This window comes from Telmatherina bonti (assembly GCF_933228915.1).
Source record: "Telmatherina bonti genome assembly, chromosome: 8".
In the NCBI taxonomy this organism is placed as follows: domain Eukaryota; kingdom Metazoa; phylum Chordata; class Actinopteri; order Atheriniformes; family Telmatherinidae; genus Telmatherina; species Telmatherina bonti.
Window position 1 is genome coordinate 2,052,523 of NC_136626.1, and position 23,556 is coordinate 2,076,078.

General features: G+C 63.7%; 2 protein-coding genes across 2 annotated transcripts in view; one reads left to right on the top strand and one right to left on the bottom strand.

The window, feature by feature from the left end:
• LOC306759488 (multiple PDZ domain protein-like) overlaps positions 1-23,556 on the bottom strand; it is a gene marked incomplete at both ends in the record, with an annotated part of 123,458 nt that overhangs the window by 33,336 nt on the left and 66,566 nt on the right. The gene's annotated exons all lie outside the window — the stretch shown is intronic.
• On the top strand, positions 13,420-16,257 carry LOC306759224 (uncharacterized protein; the record flags this gene model as incomplete). Its single annotated transcript, XM_079244783.1, has 4 exons — positions 13,420-13,447; positions 14,946-14,995; positions 15,391-15,551; positions 16,233-16,257. The coding sequence occupies 4 exons, from the start codon at positions 13,420-13,422 to the stop codon at positions 16,255-16,257; spliced, it is 264 nt and encodes an 87-aa protein (XP_079100909.1).

The window sequence follows — 23,556 nt, forward strand, 5'->3', positions numbered from 1 at the left end:
CAGGGTCACGTCCAGGTCCAGGGTCCAGGTCCAGGGTCACGTCCAGGGTCAGGTCCAGGGTCCAGGTCCAGGGTCAGGTGCAGGTGCAGGTGCAGGTTCAGGGTCAGGTGCAGGGTCAGGTCCAGGTCCAGGTGCAGGGTAAGGTCCAGGGTCAGGTCCAGGTGCAGGATCAGGTCCAGGTCCAGGTCCAGGTGCAGGGTCAGGACCAGGTTAAGTTGCAGGTCCAGGGTCAGGTCCAGGGTCAAGTCCAGGTCCAGGGTCAGATCCAGGTTAAGTTGCAGGTCCAGGTCCAGGGTCAGGTGCAGGTCCAGGGTCAGGTCCGGGGTCAGGTCCAGGTCCAGGGTCAGGTCCAGGTTAAGTTGCAGGTCCAGGGTCTGGTCCAGGTCCAGGGTCCAGGTCCAGGGTCACGTCCAGGGTCAGGTCCAGGGTCAGGTGCAGGTCCAGGGTCAGGGTCAGGTCCAGGTTCAGGTTCAGGTCCAGGGTCAGGTCCAGGTCCAGGGTCAAGTCCAGGTCCAGGGTCAGGTCCAGGGTCAAGTCCAGTCCAGGTCCAGGTCCAGGGTCAAGTCCAGTCCAGGTCCAGGTCCAGGTCCAGGTCCAGGGTCAGGTCCAGGTCCAGGTCCGGGGTCAGGTATAGGGTCAGGTCCAGGTCCAGGGTAGGTTTAGGTCCAGGTCCAGGTTCAGGTTCAGGTTCAGGTCCAGGGTCAGGTCCAGGTCCAGGTGCAGGATCAGGTCCAGGGTATGTCCAGGTTCAGGTTCAGGTCCAGGGTCAGGTCCAGGTCCAGGTCCAGTGTCAGGTACAGGGTCAGGGTCAGGGTCAGGTCCAGGGTCAAGTCCAGTCCAGGTCCAGGTCCACGTGCAGGGTCAGGTCCAGGTCCAGGTCCAGGGTCAGGTATAGTGTCAGGTCCAGGTCCAAGGTCAGGTCCAGGTCAAGGTGCAGGGTCAGGTCCAAGTTCAGGTTCAGGTCCAGGGTCAGGTCCAGGTCCAGGTCCAGGGTCAGGTCCAGGGTCCAGGTCCAGGGTCAGGTCCAGGGTCAGGTCCAGGTTCAGGTCCAGGGTCAAGTCTAGGGTCAGATCCAGGGTCAGGTCCAGGTTGAGGGTCAAGTCCAGGTCCAGGGTCAGGTCCAGGGTCCAGGTCCAGGTCCAGGGTCAGGTCCAGATCCAGCTCCACGGTCACGTCCAGGGTCAGATCCAGGTCCAGGTACAGGTTCAGGGTCAGGTCAAGGTTCACGGTCAGGTCCAGGTCCAGGTCCAGGTCCAGGGTCAGGTCCAGGTCCAGGTCTAGGTCCAGGGTCAGGTCCAGGGTCAGGTCCAGGTCCAGGTCCAGGTGCAGGGTCAGGACCAGGTTAAGTTGCAGGTCCAGGGTCAGGTCCAGGTCCAGGATCAAGTCCAGGGCCAGGGTCAGGTCCAGGTCCAGGTCCAGGGTCAGGTCCAGGTCAAGGGTCAGGTCCAGGTCCAGGGTCAGGTCCAGGTCAGGTCCAGGGTCAGGGCCAGGTCCAGGTCCAGGGTCAGGGACAAGTCCAGGTCAGGTCCAGGTCCAGGTCCAGGGTCAGGTCCAGGTCTAGGGTGAGGTCTAAGTCCAGGTCCAGGGTCAGGTCCAGGTCCAGTTCCAGGGTCAGGTCCAGGGTCAAGTCCAGGTCAGGTCCAGGTCCAGGTCCAGGGTCAGGTCCAGGTCCAGGGTCAAGTCCAGGTCCAGGGTCAGGTCCAGGATCAGGTCCAGGGTCAAGTCCAGGTCCAGGGTCAGGTCCAGGTTCAGGTCCAGGGTCCAGGTCCAGGTCCAGGGTCAGGTCCAGGTCCAGGTCCAGGGTCAGGTCCAGGTCAAGGGTCAGGTCCAGGTCCAGGGTCAGGTCCAGGTCAGGTCCAGGGTCAGGGCCAGGTCCAGGTCCAGGGTCAGGGTCAAGTCCAGGTCAGGTCCAGGTCCAGGTCCAGGGAAAGGGTCAGGTCCAGGTTCAGGTCCAGGGTCAATTCCAGGTCCAGGGTCAGGTCCAGGTTCAGGTCCAGGGTCAAGTCCAGGTCCAGGGTCAGGTCCAGGTTCAGGTCCAGGGTCAAGTCCAGGTCCAGGGTCAGGTCCAGGTCCAGGTCCAGGGTCAGGTCCAGGTCCAGGGTCAGGTCCAGGTTCAGGTCCAGGTCCAGGGTCAGGTCCAGGTCCAGGTCCAGGGTCAGGTCCAGGTCCAGGGTCAGGTCCAGGTTTAGGTCCAGGTCCAGGGTCAGGTCCAGGTCCAGGTCCAGGGTCAGGTCCAGGTCCAGGGTCAGGTCCAGGTCCAGATCCAGGGTCAGGTCTAGGTCCAGGTCCAGGGTCAGGGCCAGGTCCAGGGTCAGGGTCAAGTCCAGGTCAGGTCCAGGTCCAGGTCCAGGGTCAGGTCCAGGTCCAGGTCCAGGGTCAGGTCACGGTCCAATTCCAGGGTCAGGTCCAGGATCAGGTCCAGGTCTAGGGTCAGGTCCAGCCCCAGGTCCACGGTCACGTCCAGGTCCAGGTCCAGGTCCAGGGTCAGGTCCAGGTCCAGGTCCAGGGTCAGGTCCAGGTCCAGGGAAAGGGTCAGGTCCAGGTTCAGGTCCAGGGTCAAGTCCAGGTCCAGGGTCAGGTCCAGGTTCAGGTCCAGGGTCAGGTCCAGGTCCAGGGTCAGGTCCAGGTCCAGGTCCAGGTCCAGGTCCAGGGTCAGGTCCAGGTCCAGGGTCAGTTCCAGGTCATGGTCTAGGGTCAGGTCCAGGGTCCAGGTCCAGGGTCAGGTCCAGGTCCAGGTCCAGGGTCAGGTCCAGGTCCAGGGTCAGGTCCAGGTCCAGGTCCAGGTGCAGGGTCAGGGTCAAGTCCAGGTCCAGGTGCAGGGTCAGATCCAGGGTCAGGGTCAAGTCCAGGTCAGGTCCAGGTCCAGGGCCAGGGTCAGGTCCAGGTCTAGGGTCTGGTCCAGGTCCAGGTCCAGGGTCAGGTCCAGGTCCAGGGTCAGGTCCAGGGTCAAGTCCAGGTCAGGTACAGGTCCAGGTCCAGGGTCAGGTCCAGGTCCAGGTCCAGGTGCAGGGTCAGGTCCAGGTCCAGGTCCAGGGTCAGGTCCAGGTCCAGGGAAAGGGTCAGGTCCAGGTTAAGGTCCAGGGTCAAGTCCAGGTCCAGGGTCAGGTCCAGGTCCAGGGTCAGGTCCAGGTCCAGGGTCAAGGTAAGGTCCAGGTCCAGGTCCAGGGTCAGGTCCAGGTCAGGTCCAGGGTCAGGGCCAGGTCCAGGTCCAGGGTCAGGGCCAGGTCCAGGGTCAGGTCCAGGTCTAGGGTCAAGTCCAGGTCTAGGGTCAGGTCCAGGTCCAGGGTCAGGTCCAGGTGTAGGGTCAGGTCCAGGTCCAGGTCCAGGTCCAGGTCCAGGGTCAGGTCCAGGTCCAAGGTCAGGTCCAGGGACCAGGGTCAGGTCCAGGTTCAGGTCCAGGGTCAAGTCCAGGTCCAGGGTCAGGTCCAGGTCCACAGTCACATCCAGGGTCATATCCAGGGTCAGGTGCAGGTTCAGGGTCAGGTCCAGGTCCAGGTCCAGGGTCAGATCCAGGGTCCAGGTCAAGTCCAGGTCCAAGTCCAGGGTCAGGTCCAGGTCCAGGTCCAGGTCCAGGGTCAGGTCCAGGGTCAGGTCCAGGTGCAGGGTCAGGACCAGGTTAAGTTGCAGGTCCAGGGTCAGGTCCAGGTCCAGGTCCAGGGTCAGGTCCAGGTTCAGGTCCAGGGTCAAGTCCAGGTCCAGGGTCAGGTCCAGGTTCAGGTCCAGGTTCAGGTCCAGGGTCAAGTCCAGGTCCAGGGTCAGGTCCAGGTCCAGGTGCAGGGTCAGATCCAGGTCCAGTGTCAGGGTCAAGTCCAGGTCAGGTCCTGGTCCAGGTCCAGGGTCAGGTCCAGGTCCAGGTCCAGGGTCAGGTCCAGGTTCAGGTCCAGGGTCAAGTCCAGGTCCAGGGTCAGGTCCAGGTTCAGGTCCAGGTTCAGGTCCAGGGTCAAGTCCAGGTCCAGGGTCAGGTCCAGGTCCAGGTGCAGGGTCAGATCCAGGTCCAGTGTCAGGGTCAAGTCCAGGTCAGGTCCTGGAACAGGTCCAGGGTCAGGTCCAGGTCCAGGGTCAGGTCCAGGTCCAGGTCCAGGTCCAGGGTCAGGTCCAGGTCAGGTCCAGGGTCAGGGCCAGGTCCAGGTCAGGTCCAGGTCCAGGTCCAGGTCCAGGGTCAGGTCCAGGTCTAGGGTCAGGTCCAGGTCCAGGTCCAGGGTCAGGTCCAGGGTCAAGTCCAGGTCAGGTCCAGGGTCAGGTCCAGGTCTAGGGTCAGGTCCAGGTCCAGGTCCAGGGTCAGGTCCAGGTCCAGGGTCCAGGTCCAGGGTCAGGTCCAGGTCCAGGGTCAGGTCCAGGGTCAGGTCCAGGGTCAGGACCAGGTTAAGTTGCAGGTCCAGGGTCAGGTCCAGGTCCAGGTCCAGGGTCAGGTCCAGGTTCAGGTCCAGGGTCAAGTCCAGGTCCAGGGTCAGGTCCAGGTTCAGGTCCAGGTTCAGGTCCAGGGTCAAGTCCAGGTCCAGGGTCAGGTCCAGGTTCAGGTCCAGGGTCAGGTCCAGGTCCAGGGTCAGGTCCAGGTCCAGGGTCAGGTCCAGGTCCAGTGTCAGGGTCAAGTCCAGGTCAGGTCCTGGTCCAGGTCCAGGGTCAGGTCCAGGTCCAGGGTCAGGTCCAGGTTCAGGTCCAGGGTCCAGGTCCAGGTCCAGGGTCAGGTCCAGGTTCAGGTCCTGGGTCAGGTCCAGGTCCAGGGTCAGGTCCAGGTCCAGTGTCAGGGTCAAGTCCAGGTCAGGTCCTGGTCCAGGTCCAGGGTCAGGTTCAGGTCCAGGTCCAGGTCCAGGGTCAGGTCCAGGTCAGGTCCAGGGTCAGGGCCAGGTCCAGGTCAGGTCCAGGTCCAGGGTCAGGTCCAGGTCTAGGGTCAGGTCCAGGTCCAGGTCCAGGTCCAGGTCCAGGGTCAGGTCCAGGTCCAGGGTCAGGTCCAGGGTCAGGTCCAGGTCTAGGGTCAGGTCCAGGTCCAGGTCCACGGTCACGTCCAGGTCCAGGTCCAGGGTCCAGGTCCAGGGTCAGGTCCAGGTCCAGGGTCAGGTCCAGGTCCAGGGTCAGGTCCAGGTCCAGGTCCAGGGTCAGGTCCAGGGTCAGGTCCAGGTTAAGTTGCAGGTCCAGGGTCAGGTCCAGGTGCAGGTCCAGGGTCAGGTCCAGGTTAAGTTGCAGGTCCAGGGTCAGGTCCAGGTCCAGGGAAAGGGTCAGGTCCAGGTTAAGGTCCAGGGTCAAGTCCAGGTCCAGGGTCAGGTCCAGGTTCAGGTCCAGGGTCAGGTCCAGGTCCAGGGTCAGGGTCAGGTCCAGGTCCAGGTCCAGGGTCAGGTCCAGGTCAGGTCCAGGGTCAGGGCCAGGTCCAGGTCCAGGGTCAGGGTCAAGTCCAGGTCAGGTCCTGGTCAAGGTCCAGGGTCAGGTCCAGGTCTAGGGTCACGTCCAGGTCTAGGGTCAGGTCCAGGTCCAGGTCCAGGGTCAAGTCCAGGTGTAGGGTCAGGTCCAGGTCCAGGTCCAGGTCCAGGGTCAGGTCCAGGTCCAGGGTCAGGTCCAGGGTCCAGGGTCAGGTCCAGGTTCAGGTCCAGGGTCAAGTCCAGGTCCAGGGTCAAGTCCAGGTCCAGGGTCAGGTCCAGGTCCAGGTCCACAGTCACGTCCAGGTCCAGGTCCAGGGTCAGGTCCAGGTCCAGGGTCAGGTCCAGGTCATGGTCCAGGGTCAGGTCCAGGTCCAGGTCCAGGTTCAGGTCCAGGTCCAGGGTCAGGTCCAGGTCCAGGTCCAGGTGCAGGGTCAGGGTCAAGTCCAGGTCAGGTCCAGGTCCAGGTCCAGGGTCAGGTCCAGGTCTAGGGTCAGGTCCAGGTCCAGGTCCAGGGTCAGGTCCAGGTCCAGGTACAGGGTCAGGTCCAGGGTCAAGTCCAGGTCAGGTCCAGGTCCAGTTCCGGGGTCAGGTCCAGGTGCAGGTCCAGGGTCAGGTCCAGGTCAGGTCCAGGGTCAGGGCCAGGGTAAGGGCCAGGTCCAGGTCCAGGGTCAGGGTCAAGTCCAGGTCAGGTCCAGGTCCAGGTCCAGGGTCAGGTCCAGGTCTAGGGTCTGGTCCAGGTCCAGGTCCAGGTCCAGGGTCAGGTCCAGGTCCAGGGTCAGGTCCAGGGCCAAGTCCAGGTCAGGTCCAGGTCCAGGTCCAGGGTCAGGTCCAGGTCCAGGTGCAGGGTCAGGTCCAGGTCCAGGTCCAGGGTCAGGTCCAGGTCCAGGTCCAGGGAAAGGGTCAGGTCCAGGTTAAGGTCCAGGGTCAAGTCCAGGTCCAGGGTCAGGTCCAGGTTCAGGTCCAGGGTCAAGTCCAGGTCCAGGGTCAGGTCCAGGTCCAGGGTCAGGTCAAGGTCCAGGGTCAGGGTCAGGTCCAGGTCCAGGTCCAGGGTCAGGTCCAGGTCAGGTCCAGGGTCAGGGCCAGGTCCAGGTCCAGGGTCAGGGTCAGGGTCAAGTCCAGGTCAGGTCCTGGTCAAGGTCCAGGGTCAGGTCCAGGTCTAGGGTCAAGTCCAGGTCTAGGGTCAGGTCCAGGTCCAGGTCCAGGGTCAGGTCCAGGTGTAGGGTCAGGTCCAGGTCCAGGTCCAGGTCCAGGATCAGGTCCAGGTCCAGGGTCAGGTCCAGGGTCCAGAGTCAGGTCCAGGTTCAGGCCCAGGGTCAAGTCCAGGTCCAGGGTCAGGTCCAGGTCCAGGTCCAAAGTCACGTCCAGGGTCAGATCCAGGGTCAGGTCCAGGTCCAGGTCCAGGGTCAGGTCCAGGGTCCAGGTCCAGGGTCAGGTCCAGGTCCAGGTCCAGGGTCAGGTCCAGGGTCAGGTCCAGGTGCAGGGTCAGGACCAGGTTAAGTTGCAGGTCCAGGGTCAGGTCCAGGTCCAGGTCCAGGTTCAGGTCCAGGTTCAGGTCCAGGGTCAAGTCCAGGTCCAGGGTCAGGTCCAGGTTCAGGTCCAGGGTCAGGTCCAGGTCCAGGGTCAGGTCCAGGTCCAGGGTCAGGTCCAGGTCCAGTGTCAGGGTCAAGTCCAGGTCAGGTCCTGGTCCAGGTCCAGGGTCAGGTCCAGGTCCAGGGTCAGGTCAAGGTCAGGTCCAGGGTCAGGGCCAGGTCCAGGTCAGGTCCAGGTCCAGGTCCAGGGTCAGGTCCAGGTCTAGGGTCAGGTCCAGGTCCAGGTCCAGGGTCAGGTCCAGGGTTAAGTCCAGGTCAGGTCCAGGGTCAGGTCCAGGTCTAAGGTCAGGTCCAGGTCCAGGTCCACGGTCACGTCCAGGTCCAGGTCCAGGGTCCAGGTCCAGGGTCAGGTCCAGGTCCAGGGTCAGGTCCAGGGTGAGGACCAGGTTAAGTTGCAGGTCCAGGGTCAGGTCCAGGTCCAGGTCAAGGGTCAGGTCAAGGTTCAGGTCCAGGGTCAAGTCCAGGTGCAGGGTCAGGTCCAGGTTCAGGTCCAGGTTCAGGTCCAGGGTCAAGTCCAGGTCCAGGGTCAGGTCCAGGATCAGGTCCAGGGTCAGGTCCAGGTCCAGGGTCAGGTCCAGGTCCAGGGTCAGGTCCAGGTCCAGTGTCAGGGTCAAGTCCAGGTCAGGTCCTGGTCCAGGTCCAGGGTCAGGTCCAGGGTCAGGTCCAGGTCCAGGGTCAGGTCCAGGTTCAGGTCCAGGGTCAGGTCCAGGTCCAGGGTCAGGTCCAGGTCCAGGTGCAGGGTCAAGTCCAGGGTCAGGGTCAGGTCCAGGGTCAAGTCCAGTCCAGGTCCAGGTCCAGGGTCAAGTCCAGGTCCAGGTCCAGGTCCAGGTCCAGGGTCAGGTCCAGGTCCAGGTCCAGGGTCAGGTATAGGGTCAGGTCCAGGTCCAGGGGCAGGGTCAGGTCCAGGTTCAGGTCCAGGTCCATGTCCAGGGTCAGGTCCAGGGTCAAGTCAAGGTCAGGTCCAGGGTCTGGTCCAGGTCTAGGGTCAGGTCCAGGTCCAGGTCCGGGGTCCAGGTCCAGGGTCAGGTCCAGGTCCAGGTCCAGGGTCAGGTCCAGGGTCAGGTCCAGGTGCAGGGTCAGGACCAGGTTAAGTTGCAGGTCCAGGGTCAGGTCCAGGTTCAGGTCCAGGGTCAGGTCCAGGTCCAGGGTCAGGTCCAGGTCCAGGTGCAGGGTCAAGTCCAGGGTCAGGGTCAGGTCCAGGGTCAAGTCCAGTCCAGGTCCAGGTCCAGGTCCAGGTCCAGGGTCAGGTCCAGGTCCAGGTCCAGGGTCAGGTATAGGGTCAGGTCCAGGTCCAGGGTCAGGTCCAGGTCCAGGGGCAGGGTCAGGTCCAGGTTCAGGTTCAGGTTCAGGTCCAGGGTCAGGTCCAGGTCCAGTGTCAGGTCCAGGTCCAGGTGCAGGATCAGGTCCAGGGTCAGGTCCAGGTTCAGGTTCAGGTCCAGGGTCAGGTCCAGGTCCAGGTCCAGTGTCAGGTACAGGGTCAGGGTCAGGGTCAGGTCCAGGGTCAAGTCCAGTCCAGGTCCAGGTCCACGTGAAGGGTCAGGTCCAGGTCCAGGGTCAGGTATAGGGTCAGGTCCAGGTCCAAGGTCAGGTCCAGGTCCAGGTGCAGGGTCAGGTCCAGGTTCAGGTTCAGGTGCAGGGTCAGGTCCAGGTCCAGGGTCAGGTCCAGGGTCCAGGTCCAGGGTCAGGTCCAGCGTCAGGTCCAGGGTCAGGTCCAGGTTCAGGTCCAGGGTCAAGTCTAGGGTCAGATCCAGGGTCAGGTCCAGGTTCAGGGTCAGGTCCAGGTCCAGGGTCAGGTCCAGGGTCCAGGTCCAGGTCCAGGGTCAGGTCCAGGTCCAGGTCCACGGTCACGTCCAGGGTCAGATCCAGGTCCAGGTACAGGTCCAGGGTCAGGTCCAGGTCCAGGTTCAGGGTCAGGTCCAGGTTCACGGTCAGGTCCAGGTCCAGGTCCAGGGTCAGGTCCAGGTCCAGGTTCAGGTCCAGGTTCAGGTCCAGGGTCAAGTCCAGGTCCAGGGTCAGGTCCAGGTTCAGGTCCATGGTCAGGTCCAGGTCCAGGGTCAGGTCCAGGTCCAGGGTCAGGTCCAGGTCCAGGTCCAGTGTCAGGGTCAAGTCCAGGTCAGGTCCTGGTCCAGGTCCAGGGTCAGGTCCAGGTCCAGGGTCAGGTCCAGGTTCAGGTCCAGGGTCCAGGTCCAGGTCCAGGTCCAGGGTCAGGTCCAGGTCCAGGTCCAGGGTCAGGTCCAGGGTCAAGTCAAGGTCAGGTCCAGGGTCTGGTCCAGGTCTAGGGTCAGGTCCAGGTCCAGGTCCACGGTCACGTCCAGGTCCAGGTCCAGGGTCCAGGTCCAGGGTCAGGTCCAGGTCCAGGTCCAGGTCCAGGGTCAGGTCCAAGGTCAGGTCCAGGTGCAGGGTCAGGACCAGGTTAAGTTGCAGGTCCAGGGTCAGGTCCAGGTTCAGGTCCAGGGTCAGGTCCAGGTCCAGGGTCAGGTCCAGGTCCAGGTGCAGGGTCAAGTCCAGGGTTAGGGTCAGGTCCAGGGTCAAGTCCAGTCCAGGTCCAGGTCCAGGGTCAAGTCCAGGGTCAGGTCCAGGTCCAGGTCCAGGGTCAGGTATAGGGTCAGGTCCAGGTCCAGGGTCAGGTCCAGGTCCAGGGGCAGGGTCAGGTCCAGGTTCAGGTTCAGGTTCAGGTCCAGGGTCAGGTCCAGGTCCAGTGTCAGGTCCGGGTCCAGGTGCAGGATCAGGTCCAGGGTCAGGTCCAGGTTCAGGTTCAGGTCCAGGGTCAGGTCCAGGTCCAGGTCCAGTGTCAGGTACAGGGTCAGGGTCAGGGTCAGGTCCAGGGTCAAGTCCAGTCCAGGTCGAGGTCCACGTGAAGGGTCAGGTCCAGGTCCAGGTCCAGGGTCAGGTATAGGGTCAGGTCCAGGTCCAAGGTCAGGTCCAGGTCCAGGTGCAGGGTCAGGTCCAGGTTCAGGTTCAGGTGCAGGGTCAGGTCCAGGTCCAGGGTCAGGTCCAGGGTCCAGGTCCAGGGTCAGGTCCAGGTCCAGGGTCAGGTCCAGCGTCAGGTCCAGGGTCAAGTCTAGGGTCAGATCCAGGGTCAGGTCCAGGTTCAGGGTCAGGTCCAGGTCCAGGGTCAGGTCCAGGGTCCAGGTCCAGGTCCAGGGTCAGGTCCAGGTCCAGGTCCACGGTCAAGTCCAGGGTCAGATCCAGGTCCAGGTACAGGTCCAGGGTCAGGTCCAGGTCCAGGTCCAGGTTCAGGGTCAGGTCCAGGTTCACGGTCAGGTCCAGGTCCAGGTCCAGGGTCAGGTCCAGGTCCAGGTCCAGGTGCAGGGTCAGGACCAGGTTAAGTTGCAGGTCCAGGGTCAGGTAGGTCCAGGTCCAGGGTCAGGTCCAGGTCCAGGGTCAAGTCCAGGTCCAGTGTCAGGTCCAGGTTCAGGTCCAGGGTCAAGTCCAGGTCCAGGGTCAGGTCCAGGTTCAGGTCCAGGGTCCAGGTCCAGGTCCAGGGTCAGGTCCAGGTCCAGGTCCAGGATCAGGTCCAGGTCAAGGTCAAGGGTCAGGTCCAGGTCCAGGGTCAGGTCCAGGGTCAGGGCCAGGTCCAGGTCCAGGGTCATGGTCAAGTCCAGGTCCAGGTCCAGGTCCAGGGTCAGGTCCAGGTCAAGGCTGAGGTCCAGGTCCAGGTCCAGGGTCAGGTCCAGGTCCAGGTGCAGGGTCACGTCCAGGTCCAGGGAAAGGGTCAGGTCCAGGTTCAGGTCCAGGGTCAAGTCCAGGTCCAGGGTCAGGTCCAGGTTCAGGTCCAAGGTCAAGTCCAGGTCCAGGGTCAGGTCCAGGTTCAGGTCCAGGGTCAAGTCCAGGTCCAGGGTTAGGTCCAGGTCCAGGTCCAGGGTCAGGTCCAGGTCCAGGGTCAGGTCCAGGTTCAGGTCCAGGTCCAGGGTCAGGTCCAGGTCCAGGTCCAGGGTCAGGTCCAGGTCCAGGGTCAGGTCCAGGTTCAGGTCCAGGTCCAGGGTCAGGTCCAGGTCCAGGTCCAGGGTCAGGGCCAGGTCCAGGTCCAGGGTCAGGGTCAAGTCCAGGTCAGGTCCAGGTCCAGGTCCAGGGTCAGGTCCAGGTCTAGGGTCAGGTCCAGGTCCAGGTCCAGGGTCAGGTCACGGTCCAGGTCCAGGGTCAGGTCCAGGTCTAGGGTCAGGTCCAGCCCCAGGTCCACGGTCACGTCCAGGTCCAGGTCCAGGTCCAGGGTCAGGTCCAGGTCCAGGTCCAGGGTCAGGTCCAGGTCCAGGGAAAGGGTCAGGTCCAGGTTCAGGTCCAGGGTCAAGTCCAGGTCCAGGGTCAGGTCCAGGTTCAGGTCCAGGGTCAGGTCCAGGTCCAGGGTCAGGTCCAGGTCCAGGTCCAGGGTCAGGTCCAGGTCGAGGTCCAGGTCCAGGGTCAGGTCCAGGTCCAGGGTCAGGTCCAGGTCATGGTCCAGGGCCAGGTCCAGGGTCCAGGTCCAGGGTCAGGTCCAGGTCCAGGTCCAGGGTCAGGTCCAGCTCCAGGGTCAGGTCCAGGTCCAGGTCCAGGTGCAGGGTCAAGTCCAGGGTTAGGGTCAGGTCCAGGGTCAAGTCCAGTCCAGGTCCAGGTCCAGGGTCAAGTCCAGTCCAGGTCCAGGTCCAGGTCCAGGTCCAGGGTCAGGTCCAGGTCCAGGTCCAGGGTCAGGTATAGGGTCAGGTCCAGGTCCAGGGTCAGGTCCAGGTCCAGGGGCAGGGTCAGGTCCAGGTTCAGGTTCAGGTTCAGGTCCAGGGTCAGGTCCAGGTCCAGTGTCAGGTCCAGGTCCAGGTGCAGGATCAGGTCCAGGGTCAGGTCCAGGTTCAGGTTCAGGTCCAGGGTCAGGTCCAGGTCCAGGTCCAGTGTCAGGTACAGGGTCAGGGTCAGGGTCAGGTCCAGGGTCAAGTCCAGTCCAGGTCCAGGTCCACGTGAAGGGTCAGGTCCAGGTCCAGGTCCAGGGTCAGGTATAGGGTCAGGTCCAGGTCCAAGGTCAGGTCCAGGTCCAGGTGCAGGGTCAGGTCCAGGTTCAGGTTCAGGTGCAGGGTCAGGTCCAGGTCCAGGGTCAGGTCCAGGGTCCAGGTCCAGGGTCAGGTCCAGGTCCAGGGTCAGGTCCAGCGTCAGGTCCAGGGTCAAGTCTAGGGTCAGATCCAGGGTCAGGTCCAGGTTCAGGGTCAGGTCCAGGTCCAGGGTCAGGTCCAGGGTCCAGGTCCAGGTCCAGGGTCAGGTCCAGGTCCAGGTCCACGGTCAAGTCCAGGGTCAGATCCAGGTCCAGGTACAGGTCCAGGGTCAGGTCCAGGTCCAGGTCCAGGTTCAGGGTCAGGTCCAGGTTCACGGTCAGGTCCAGGTCCAGGTCCAGGTCCAGGGTCAGGTCCAGGGTCAGGTCCAGGTCCAGGTCCAGGTGCAGGGTCAGGACCAGGTTAAGTTGCAGGTCCAGGGTCAGGTAGGTCCAGGTCCAGGGTCAGGTCCAGGTCCAGGGTCAAGTCCAGGTCCAGGGTCAGGTCCAGGTTCAGGTCCAGGGTCAAGTCCAGGTCCAGGGTCAGGTCCAGGTTCAGGTCCAGGGTCCAGGTCCAGGTCCAGGGTCAGGTCCAGGTCCAGGTCCAGGATCAGGTCCAGGTCAAGGTCAAGGGTCAGGTCCAGGTCCAGGGTCAGGTCCAGGGTCAGGGCCAGGTCCAGGTCCAGGGTCATGGTCAAGTCCAGGTCCAGGTCCAGGTCCAGGGTCAGGTCCAGGTCAAGGCTGAGGTCCAGGTCCAGGTCCAGGGTCAGGTCCAGGTCCAGGTGCAGGGTCACGTCCAGGTCCAGGGAAAGGGTCAGGTCCAGGTTCAGGTCCAGGGTCAAGTCCAGGTCCAGGGTCAGGTCCAGGTTCAGGTCCAAGGTCAAGTCCAGGTCCAGGGTCAGGTCCAGGTTCAGGTCCAGGGTCAAGTCCAGGTCCAGGGTTAGGTCCAGGTCCAGGTCCAGGGTCAGGTCCAGGTCCAGGGTCAGGTCCAGGTTCAGGTCCAGGTCCAGGGTCAGGTCCAGGTCCAGGTCCAGGGTCAGGTCCAGGTCCAGGGTCAGGTCCAGGTTCAGGTCCAGGTCCAGGGTCAGGTCCAGGTCCAGGTCCAGGGTCAGGGCCAGGTCCAGGTCCAGGGTCAGGGTCAAGTCCAGGTCAGGTCCAGGTCCAGGTCCAGGGTCAGGTCCAGGTCTAGGGTCAGGTCCAGGTCCAGGTCCAGGGTCAGGTCACGGTCCAGGTCCAGGGTCAGGTCCAGGGTCAGGTCCAGGTCTAGGGTCAGGTCCAGCCCCAGGTCCACGGTCACGTCCAGGTCCAGGTCCAGGTCCAGGGTCAGGTCCAGGTCCAGGGAAAGGGTCAGGTCCAGGTTCAGGTCCAGGGTCAAGTCCAGGTCCAGGGTCAGGTCCAGGTCCAGGGTCAGGTCCAGGTCCAGGTCCAGGGTCAGGTCCAGGTCCAGGTCCAGGTCCAGGGTCAGGTCCAGGTCCAGGGTCAGGTCCAGGTCATGGTCCAGGGCCAGGTCCAGGGTCCAGGTCCAGGGTCAGGTCCAGGTCCAGGTCCAGGGTCAGGTCCAGCTCCAGGGTCAGGTCCAGGTCCAGGTCCAGGTGCAGGGTCAGGGTCAAGTCCAGGTCAGGTCCAGGTCCAGGTCCAGGGTCAGGTCCAGGTCTAGGGTCAGGTCCAGGTCCAGGTCTATGGTCAGGTCCAGGTCCAGGTACAGGGTCAGGTCCAGGGTCAAGTCCAGGTCAGGTCCAGGTCCAGGTCCGGGGTCAGGTCCAGGTCCAGGTCTAGGGTCAGGTCCAGGTCCAGGTCCAGGGTCAGGTCCAGGTCCAGGTCCAGGTCTAGGGTCAGGTCCAGGTCCAGGGTCAGGTCCAGGTCCAGGTCCACGGTCACGTCCAGGGTCAGATCCAGGTCCAGGTACAGGTCCAGGGTCAGGTCCAGGTCCAGGTCCAGGTCCAGGGTCAGGTCCAGGTCCAGGTCCAGGGTCAGGTCCAGGGTCAAGTCAAGGTCAGGTCCAGGGTCTGGTCCAGGTCTAGGGTCAGGTCCAGGTCCAGGTCCACGGTCACGTCCAGGTCAAGGTCCAGGGTCCAGGTCCAGGGTCAGGTCCAGGTCCAGGTCCAGGGTCAGGTATAGGGTCAGGTCCAGGTGCAGGGTCAGGACCAGGTTAAGTTGCAGGTCCAGGGTCAGGTCCAGGTTCAGGTCCAGGGTCAGGTCCAGGTCCAGGGTCAGGTCCAGGTCCAGGTGCAGGGTCAAGTCCAGGGTCAGGGTCAGGTCCAGGGTCAAGTCCAGTCCAGGTCCAGGTCCAGGTCCAGGTCCAGGGTCAGGTCCAGGTCCAGGTCCAGGGTCAGGTATAGGGTCAGGTCCAGGTCCAGGGTCAGGTCCAGGTCCAGGGTCAGGTCCAGGTCCAGGGGCAGGGTCAGGTCCAGGTTCAGGTTCAGGTTCAGGTCCAGGGTCAGGTCCAGGTCCAGTGTCAGGTCCAGGTCCAGGTGCAGGATCAGGTCCAGGGTCAGGTCCAGGTTCAGGTTCAGGTCCAGGGTCAGGTCCAGGTCCAGGTCCAGTGTCAGGTACAGGGTCAGGGTCAGGGTCAGGTCCAGGGTCAAGTCCAGTCCAGGTCCAGGTCCAGGTCCAGGGTCAGGTCCAGGTCCAGGTCCAGGGTCAGGTATAGGGTCAGGTCCAGGTCCAAGGTCAGGTCCAGGTCCAGGTGCAGGGTCAGGTCCAGGTTCAGGTTCACGTGCAGGGTCAGGTCCAGGTCCAGGGTCAGGTCCAGGGTCCAGGTCCAGGGTCAGGTCCAGGGTCAGGTCCAGGGTCAGGTCCAGGTTCAGGTCCAGGGTCAAGTCTAGGGTCAGATCCAGGGTCAGGTACAGGTTCAGGGTCAGGTCCAGGTCCAGGGTCAGGTCCAGGGTCCAGGTCCAGGTCCAGGGTCAGGTCCAGGTCCAGGTCCACGGTCACGTCCAGGGTCAGATCCAGGTCCAGGTACAGGTCCAGGGTCAGGTCCAGGTCCAGGTTCAGGGTCAGGTCCAGGTTCACGGTCAGGTCCAGGTCCAGGTCCAGGTCCAGGGTCAGGTCCAGGTCCAGGTCCAGGTCCAGGTCCAGGGTCAGGTCCAGGGTCAGGTCCAGGTCCAGGTCCAGGTGCAGGGTCAGGACCAGGTTAAGTTGAAGGTCCAGGGTCAGGTAGGTCCAGGTCCAGGGTCAGGTCCAGGTCAAGGGTCAAGTCCAGGTCCAGGGTCAGGTCCAGGTTGAGGTCCAGGGTCAAGTCCAGGTCCAGGGTCAGGTCCAGGTTCAGGTCCAGGGTCCAGGTCCAGGTCCAGGGTCAGGTCCAGGTCCAGGTCCAGGGTCAGGTCCAGGTCCAGGGTCAGGTCCAGGTCCAGGTCCAGGGTCAGGGCCAGGTCCAGGTCCAGGGTCAGGGTCAAGTCCAGGTCCAGGTCCAGGTCCAGGTCCAGCGTCAGGTCCAGGTCTAGGGTGAGGTCCAGGTCCAGGTCCAGGGTCAGGTCCAGGTCCAGGTGCAGGGTCAGGTCCAGGTCCAGGTGCAGGGTCACGTCCAGGTCCAGGGAAAGGGTCAGGTCCAGGTTCAGGTCCAGGGTCAAGTCCAGGTCCAGGGTCAGGTCCAGGTTCAAGTCCAGGGTCAAGTCCAGGTCCAGGGTCAGGTCCAGGTTCAGGTCTAGGGTCAAGTCCAGGTCCAGGGTCAGGTCCAGGTCCAGGTCCAGGGTCAGGTCCAGGTCCAGGGTCAGGTCCAGGTTCAGGGTCAGGTCCAGGTCCAGGTCCAGGGTCAGGTCCAGGTCCAGGGTCAGGTCCAGGTTCAGGTCCAGGTCCAGGGTCAGGTCCAGGTCCAGGGTCAGGTCCAGGTCCAGGTCCAGGGTCAGGTCCAGGTCAGGTCCAGGGTCAGGGCCAGGTCCAGGTCCAGGGTCAGGGTCAAGTCCAGGTCAGGTCCAGGTCCAGGTCCAGGGTCAGGTCCAGGTCTAGGGTCAGGTCCAGGTCCAGGTCCAGGGTCAGGTCACGGTCCAGGTCCAGGGTCAGGTCCAGGGTCAGGTCCAGGTCTAGGGTCAGGTCCAGCACCAGGTCCACGGTCACGTCCAGGTCCAGGTCCAGGTCCAGGGTCAGGTCCAGGTCCAGGTCCAGGTCCAGGGTCAGGTCCAGGTCCAGGGAAAGGGTCAGGTCCAGGTTCAGGTCCAGGGTCAAGTCCAGGTCCAGGGTCAGGTCCAGGTTCAGGTCCAGGGTCAGGTCCAGGTCCAGGGTCAGGTCCAGGTCCAGGTCCAGGGTCAGGTCCAGGTCCAGGTCCAGGGTCAGGTCCAGGTCCAGGGTCAGGTCCAGGTCATGGTCCAGGGCCAGGTCCAGGGTCCAGGTCTAGGGTCAGGTCCAGGTCCAGGTCCAGGGCCAGGTCCAGGTCCAGGTCCAGGGTCAGGTCCAGGTCCAGGTCCACGTGCAGGGTCAGGGTCAAGTCCAGGTCAGGTCCAGGACCAGGTCCAGGGTCAGGTCCAGGTCCAGGGTCAGGTCCAGGTCCAGGTCTAGGGTCAGGTCCAGGTCCAGGTACAGGGTCAGGTCCAGGGTCAAGTCCAGGTCAGGTCCAGGTCCAGGTCCGGGGTCAGGTCCAGGTCCAGGTCCAGGGTCAGGTCCAGGTCCAGGTCCAGGGTCAGGTCCAGGTCCAGGTCCAGGGTCAGGGTCAGGTCCAGGTCCAGGTCCAGGGTCAGGTCCAGGTCAGGTCCAGGGTCAGGTTCAGGTCCAGGTTCAGGTCCAGGGTCAAGTCCAGGTCCAGGGTCAGGTCCAGGTTCAGGTCCAGGGTCAGGTCCAGGTCCAGGGTCAGGGTCAAGTCCAGGTCAGGTCCTGGTCCAGGTCCAGGGTCAGGTCCAGGTCCAGGGTCAGGTCCAGGTTCAGGTCCAGGGTCCAGGTCCAGGTCCAGGGTCAGGTCCAGGTCCAGGTCCAGGTCCAGGGTCAGGTCCAGGTCCAGGTCCAGGGTCAGGTCCAGGGTCAAGTCAAGGTCAGGTCCAGGGTCTGGTCCAGGTCTAGGGTCAGGTCCAGGTCCAGGTCCAGGGTCCAGGTCCAGGGTCAGGTCCAGGTCCAGGTCCAGGGTCAGGTCCAGGGTCAGGTCCAGGTGCAGGGTCAGGACCAGGTTAAGTTGCAGGTCCAGGGTCAGGTCCAGGTTCAGGTCCAGGGTCAGGTCCAGGTGCAGGGTCAAGTCCAGGGTCAGGGTCAGGTCCAGGGTCAAGTCCAGTCCAGGTCCAGGTCCAGGGTCAAGTCCAGTCCAGGTCCAGGTCCAGGTCCAGGTCCAGGTCCAGGGTCAGGTCCAGGTCCAGGTCCAGGGTCAGGTATAGGGTCAGGTCCAGGTCCAGGGTCAGGTCCAGGTCCAGGGGCAGGGTCAGGTCCAGGTTCAGGTTCAGGTTCAGGTCCAGGGTCAGGTCCAGGTCCAGTGTCAGGTCCAGGTCCAGGTGCAGGATCAGGTCCAGGGTCAGGTCCAGGTTCAGGTTCAGGTCCAGGGTCAGGTCCAGGTCCAGGTCCAGTGTCAGGTACAGGGTCAGGGTCAGGGTCAGGTCCAGGGTCAAGTCCAGTCCAGGTCCAGGTCCACGTGAAGGGTCAGGTCCAGGTCCAGGTCCAGGGTCAGGTATAGGGTCAGGTCCAGGTCCAAGGTCAGGTCCAGGTCCAGGTGCAGGGTCAGGTCCAGGTTCAGGTTCAGGTGCAGGGTCAGGTCCAGGTCCAGGGTCAGGTCCAGGGTCCAGGTCCAGGGTCAGGTCCAGCGTCAGGTCCAGGGTCAGGTCCAGGTTCAGGTCCAGGGTCAAGTCTAGGGTCAGATCCAGGGTCAGGTCCAGGTTCAGGGTCAGGTCCAGGTCCAGGGTCAGGTCCAGGGTCCAGATCCAGGTCCAGGGTCAGGTCCAGGTCCAGGTCAACGGTCACGTCCAGGGTCAGATCCAGGTCCAGGTACAGGTCCAGGGTCAGGTCCAGGTCCAGGTTCAGGGTCAGGTCCAGGTTCACGGTCAGGTCCAGGTCCAGGTCCAGGGTCAGGTTCAGGTCCAGGGTCAAGTCCAGGTCCAGGGTCAGGTCCAGGTTCAGGTCCATGGTCAGGTCCAGGTCCAGGGTCAGGTCCAGGTCCAGGGTCAGGTCCAGGTCCAGGTCCAGTGTCAGGGTCAAGTCCAGGTCAGGTCCTGGTCCAGGTCCAGGGTCAGGTCCAGGTCCAGGGTCAGGTCCAGGTTCAGGTCCAGGGTCCAGGTCCAGGTCCAGGGTCAGGTCCAGGTCCAGGTCCAGGGTCAGGTCCAGGGTCAAGTCAAGGTCAGGTCCAGGGTCTGGTCCAGGTCTAGGGTCAGGTCCAGGTCCAGGTCCACGGTCACGTCCAGGTCCAGGTCCAGGGTCCAGGTCCAGGGTCAGGTCCAGGTCCAGGTCCAGGGTCAGGTCCAAGGTCAGGTCCAGGTGCAGGGTCAGGACCAGGTTAAGTTGCAGGTCCAGGGTCAGGTCCAGGTTCAGGTCCAGGTCCAGGGTCAGGTCCAGGTCCAGGTGCAGGGTCAAGTCCAGGGTTAGGGTCAGGTCCAGGGTCAAGTCCAGTCCAGGTCCAGGTCCAGGGTCAAGTCCAGTCCAGGTCCAGGTCCAGGTCCAGGTCCAGGGTCAGGTCCAGGTCCAGGTCCAGGGTCAGGTATAGGGTCAGGTCCAGGTCCAGGGTCAGGTCCAGGTCCAGGGGCAGGGTCAGGTCCAGGTTCAGGTTCAGGTTCAGGTCCAGGGTCAGGTCCAGGTCCAGTGTCAGGTCCAGGTCCAGGTGCAGGATCAGGTCCAGGGTCAGGTCCAGGTTCAGGATCAGGTCCAGGGTCAGGTCCAGGTCCAGGTCCAGTGTCAGGTACAGGGTCAGGGTCAGGGTCAGGTCCAGGGTCAAGTCCAGTCCAGGTCCAGGTCCACGTGAAGGGTCAGGTCCAGGTCCAGGTCCAGGGTCAGGTAAAGGGTCAGGTCCAGGTCCAAGGTCAGGTCCAGGTCCAGGTGCAGGGTCAGGTCCAGGTTCAGGTTCAGGTGCAGGGTCAAGTTCAGTCCAGGTCCAGGTCCAGGGTCAAGTCCAGGTCCAGGTCCAGGTCCAGGGTCAGGTCCAGGTCCAGGTCCAGGGTCAGGTATAGGGTCAGGTCCAGGTCCAGGGTCAGGTCCAGGTCCAGGGTCAGGTCCAGGTCCAGGGGCAGGGTCAGGTCCAGGTTCAGGTTCAGGTTCAGGTCCAGGGTCAGGTCCAGGTCCAGTGTCAGGTCCAGGTCCAGGTGCAGGATCAGATCCAGGGTCAGGTCCAGGTTCAGGTTCAGGTCCAGGGTCAGGTCCAGGTCCAGGTCCAGTGTCAGGTACAGGGTCAGGGTCAGGGTCAGGTCCAGGGTCAAGTCCAGTCCAGGTCCAGGTCCACGTGCAGGGTCAGGTCCAGGTCCAGGTCCAGGTGCAGGGTCAGGTCCAGGTTCAGGTTCACGTGCAGGGTCAGGTCCAGGTCCAGGGTCAGGTCCAGGGTCAGGTCCAGGGTCAGGTCCAGGTTCAGGTCCAGGGTCAAGTCTAGGGTCAGATCCAGGGTCAGGTCCAGGTTCAGGGTCAGGTCCAGGTCCAGGTCCAGGGTCAGGTCCAGGTCCAGGTCCACGGTCACGTCCAGGGTCAGATCCAGGTCCAGGTACAGGTCCAGGGTCAGGTCCAGGTCCAGGTTCAGGGTCAGGTCCAGGTTCACGGTCAGGTCCAGGTCCAGGTCCAGGTCCAGGGTCAGGTCCAGGTCCAGGTCCAGGTCCAGGGTCAGGTCCAGGGTCAGGTCCAGGTCCAGGTCCAGGTGCAGGGTCAGGACCAGGTTAAGTTGCAGGTCCAGGGTCAGGTAGGTCCAGGTCCAGGGTCAGGTCCAGGTCCAGGGTCAAGTCCAGGTCCAGGGTCAGGTCCAGGTTGAGGTCCAGGGTCAAGTCCAGGTCCAGGGTCAGGTCCAGGTTCAGGTCCAGGGTCCAGGTCCAGGTCCAGGGTCAGGTCCAGGTCCAGGTCCAGGTCCAGGGTCAGGTCCAGGTCCAGGGTCAGGTCCAGGTCAGGTCCAGGGTCAGGGCCAGGTCCAGGTCCAGGTCCAGGGTCAGGGTCAAGTCCAGGTCCAGGTCCAGGTCCAGGTCCAGGGTCAGGTCCAGGTCTAGGGTGAGGTCCAGGTCCAGGTCCAGGGTCAGGTCCAGGTCCAGGTGCAGGGTCAGGTCCAGGTCCAGGTGCAGGGTCACGTCCAGGTCCAGGGAAAGGGTCAGGTCCAGGTCCAGGTCCAGGGTCAAGTCCAGGTCCAGGGTCAGGTCCAGGTTCAGGTCCAGGGTCAAGTCCAGGTCCAGGGTCAGGTCCAGGGTCAGGTCCAGGTTCAGGTCTAGGGTCAAGTCCAGGTCCAGGGTCAGGTCCAGGTCCAGGTCCAGGGTCAGGTCCAGGTCCAGGGTCAGGTCCAGGTTCAGGTCCAGGTCCAGGGTCAGGTCCAGGTCCAGGTCCAGGGTCAGGTCCAGGTCCAGGGTCAGGTCCAGGTTCAGGTCCAGGTCCAGGGTCAGGTCCAGGTCCAGGGTCAGGTCCATGTCCAGGTCCAGGGTCAGGTCCAGGTCAGGTCCAGGGTCAGGGCCAGGTCCAGGTCCAGGGTCAGGGTCAAGTCCAGGTCAGGTCCAGGTCATGGTCCAGGGTCAGGTCCAGGTCTAGGGTCAGGTCCAGGTCCAGGTCCAGGGTCAGGTCACGGTCCAGGTCCAGGGTCAGGTCCAGGGTCAGGTCCAGGTCTAGGGTCAGGTCCAGCCCCAGGTCCACGGTCACGTCCAGGTCCAGGTCCAGGTCCAGGGTCAGGTCCAGGTCCAGGTCCAGGTCCAGGGTCAGGTCCAGGTCCAGGGAAAGGGTCAGGTCCAGGTTCAGGTCCAGGGTCAAGTCCAGGTCCAGGGTCAGGTCCAGGTTCAGGTCCAGGGTCAGGTCCAGGTCCAGGGTCAGGTCCAGGTCCAGGTCCAGGGTCAGGTCCAGGTCCAGGTCCAGGGTCAGGTCCAGGTCCAGGGTCAGGTCCAGGTCATGGTCCAGGGCCAGGTCCAGGGTCCAGGTCTAGGGTCAGGTCCAGGTCCAGGTCCAGGGCCAGGTCCAGGTCCAGGGTCAGGTCCAGGTCCAGGTCCACGTGCAGGGTCAGGGTCAAGTCCAGGTCAGGTCCAGGACCAGGTCCAGGGTCAGGTCCAGGTCTAGGGTCAGGTCCAGGTCCAGGTCTAGGGTCAGGTCCAGGTCCAGGTACAGGGTCAGGTCCAGGGTCAAGTCCAGGTCAGGTCCAGGTCCAGGTCCGGGGTCAGGTCCAGTTCCAGGTCCAGGGTCGGGTCCAGGTCCAGGTCCAGGGTCAGGTCCAGGTCCAGGTCCAGGGTCAGGGTCAGGTCCAGGTCCAGGTCCAGGGTCAGGTCCAGGTCAGGTCCAGGGTCAGGTTCAGGTCCAGGTTCAGGTCCAGGGTCAAGTCCAGGTCCAGGGTCAGGTCCAGGTTCAGGTCCAGGGTCAGGTCCAGGTCCAGGGTCAGGGTCAAGTCCAGGTCAGGTCCTGGTCCAGGTCCAGGGTCAGGTCCAGGTCCAGGGTCAGGTCCAGGTTCAGGTCCAGGGTCCAGGTCCAGGTCCAGGGTCAGGTCCAGGTCCAGGTCCAGGTCCAGGGTCAGGTCCAGGTCCAGGTCCAGGGTCAGGTCCAGGGTCAAGTCAAGGTCAGGTCCAGGGTCTGGTCCAGGTCTAGGGTCAGGTCCAGGTCAAGGTCCAGGGTCCAGGTCCAGGGTCAGGTCCAGGTCCAGGTCCAGGGTCAGGTCCAGGGTCAGGTCCAGGTGCAGGGTCAGGACCAGGTTAAGTTGCAGGTCCAGGGTCAGGTCCAGGTTCAGGTCCAGGGTCAGGTCCAGGTCCAGGGTCAGGTCCAGGTCCAGGTGCAGGGTCAAGTCCAGGGTCAGGGTCAGGTCCAGGGTCAAGTCCAGTCCAGGTCCAGGTCCAGGGTCAAGTCCAGTCCAGGTCCAGGTCCAGGTCCAGGTCCAGGTCCAGGGTCAGGTCCAGGTCCAGGTCCAGGGTCAGGTATAGGGTCAGGTCCAGGTCCAGGGGCAGGGTCAGGTCCAGGTTCAGGTTCAGGTCCAGGGTCAGGTCCAGGTCCAGTGTCAGGTCCAGGTCCAGGTGCAGGATCAGGTCCAGGGTCAGGTCCAGGTTCAGGTTCAGGTCCAGGGTCAGGTCCAGGTCCAGGTCCAGTGTCAGGTACAGGGTCAGGGTCAGGGTCAGGTCCAGGGTCAAGTCCAGTCCAGGTCCAGGTCCACGTGAAGGGTCAGGTCCAGGTCCAGGTCCAGGGTCAGGTATAGGGTCAGGTCCAGGTCCAAGGTCAGGTCCAGGTCCAGGTGCAGGGTCAGGTCCAGGTTCAGGTTCAGGTGCAGGGTCAGGTCCAGGTCCAGGGTCAGGTCCAGGGTCCAGGTCCAGGGTCAGGTCCAGCGTCAGGTCCAGGGTCAGGTCCAGGTTCAGGTCCAGGGTCAAGTCTAGGGTCAGATCCAGGGTCAGGTCCAGGTTCAGGGTCAGGTCCAGGTCCAGGGTCAGGTCCAGGGTCCAGGTCCAGGTCCAGGGTCAGGTCCAGGTCCAGGTCCACGGTCACGTCCAGGGTCAGATCCAGGTCCAGGTACAGGTCCAGGGTCAGGTCCAGGTCCAGGTTCAGGGTCAGGTCCAGGTTCACGGTCAGGTCCAGGTCCAGGTCCAGGGTCAGGTCCAGGTCCAGGTTCAGGTCCAGGTTCAGGTCCAGGGTCAAGTCCAGGTCCAGGGTCAGGTCCAGGTTCAGGTCCATGGTCAGGTCCAGGTCCAGGGTCAGGTCCAGGTCCAGGGTCAGGTCCAGGTCCAGGTCCAGGTCCAGTGTCAGGGTCAAGTCCAGGTCAGGTCCTGGTCCAGGTCCAGGGTCAGGTCCAGGTCCAGGGTCAGGTCCAGGTTCAGGTCCAGGGTCCAGGTCCAGGTCCAGGGTCAGGTCCAGGTCCAGGGTCAGGTCCAGGTCCAGGGTCAGGTCCAGGGTCAAGACAAGGTCAGGTCCAGGGTCTGGTCCAGGTCTAGGGTCAGGTCCAGGTCCAGGTCCACGGTCACGTCCAGGTCCAGGTCCAGGGTCCAGGTCCAGGGTCAGGTCCAGGTCCAGGTCCAGGGTCAGGTCCAAGGTCAGGTCCAGGTGCAGGGTCAGGACCAGGTTAAGTTGCAGGTCCAGGGTCAGGTCCAGGTTCAGGTCCAGGGTCAGGTCCAGGTCCAGGGTCAGGTCCAGGTCCAGGTGCAGGGTCAAGTCCAGGGTTAGGGTCAGGTCCAGGGTCAAGTCCAGTCCAGGTCCAGGTCCAGGTCCAGGTCCAGGGTCAGGTCCAGGTCCAGGTCCAGGGTCAGGTATAGGGTCAGGTCCAGGTCCAGGGTCAGGTCCAGGTCCAGGGGCAGGGTCAGGTCCAGGTTCAGGTTCAGGTCCAGGGTCAGGTCCAGGTCCAGTGTCAGGTCCAGGTCCAGGTGCAGGATCAGGTCCAGGGTCAGGTCCAGGTTCAGGTTCAGGTCCAGGGTCAGGTCCAGGTCCAGGTCCAGGTCCAGTGTCAGGTCCAGGTCCACGTGAAGGGTCAGGTCCAGGTCCAGGTCCAGGGTCAGGTATAGGGTCAGGTCCAGGTCCAAGGTCAGGTCCAGGTCCAGGTGTAGGGTCAGGTCCAGGTTCAGGTTCAGGTGCAGGGTCAGGTCCAGGTCCAGGGTCAGGTCCAGGG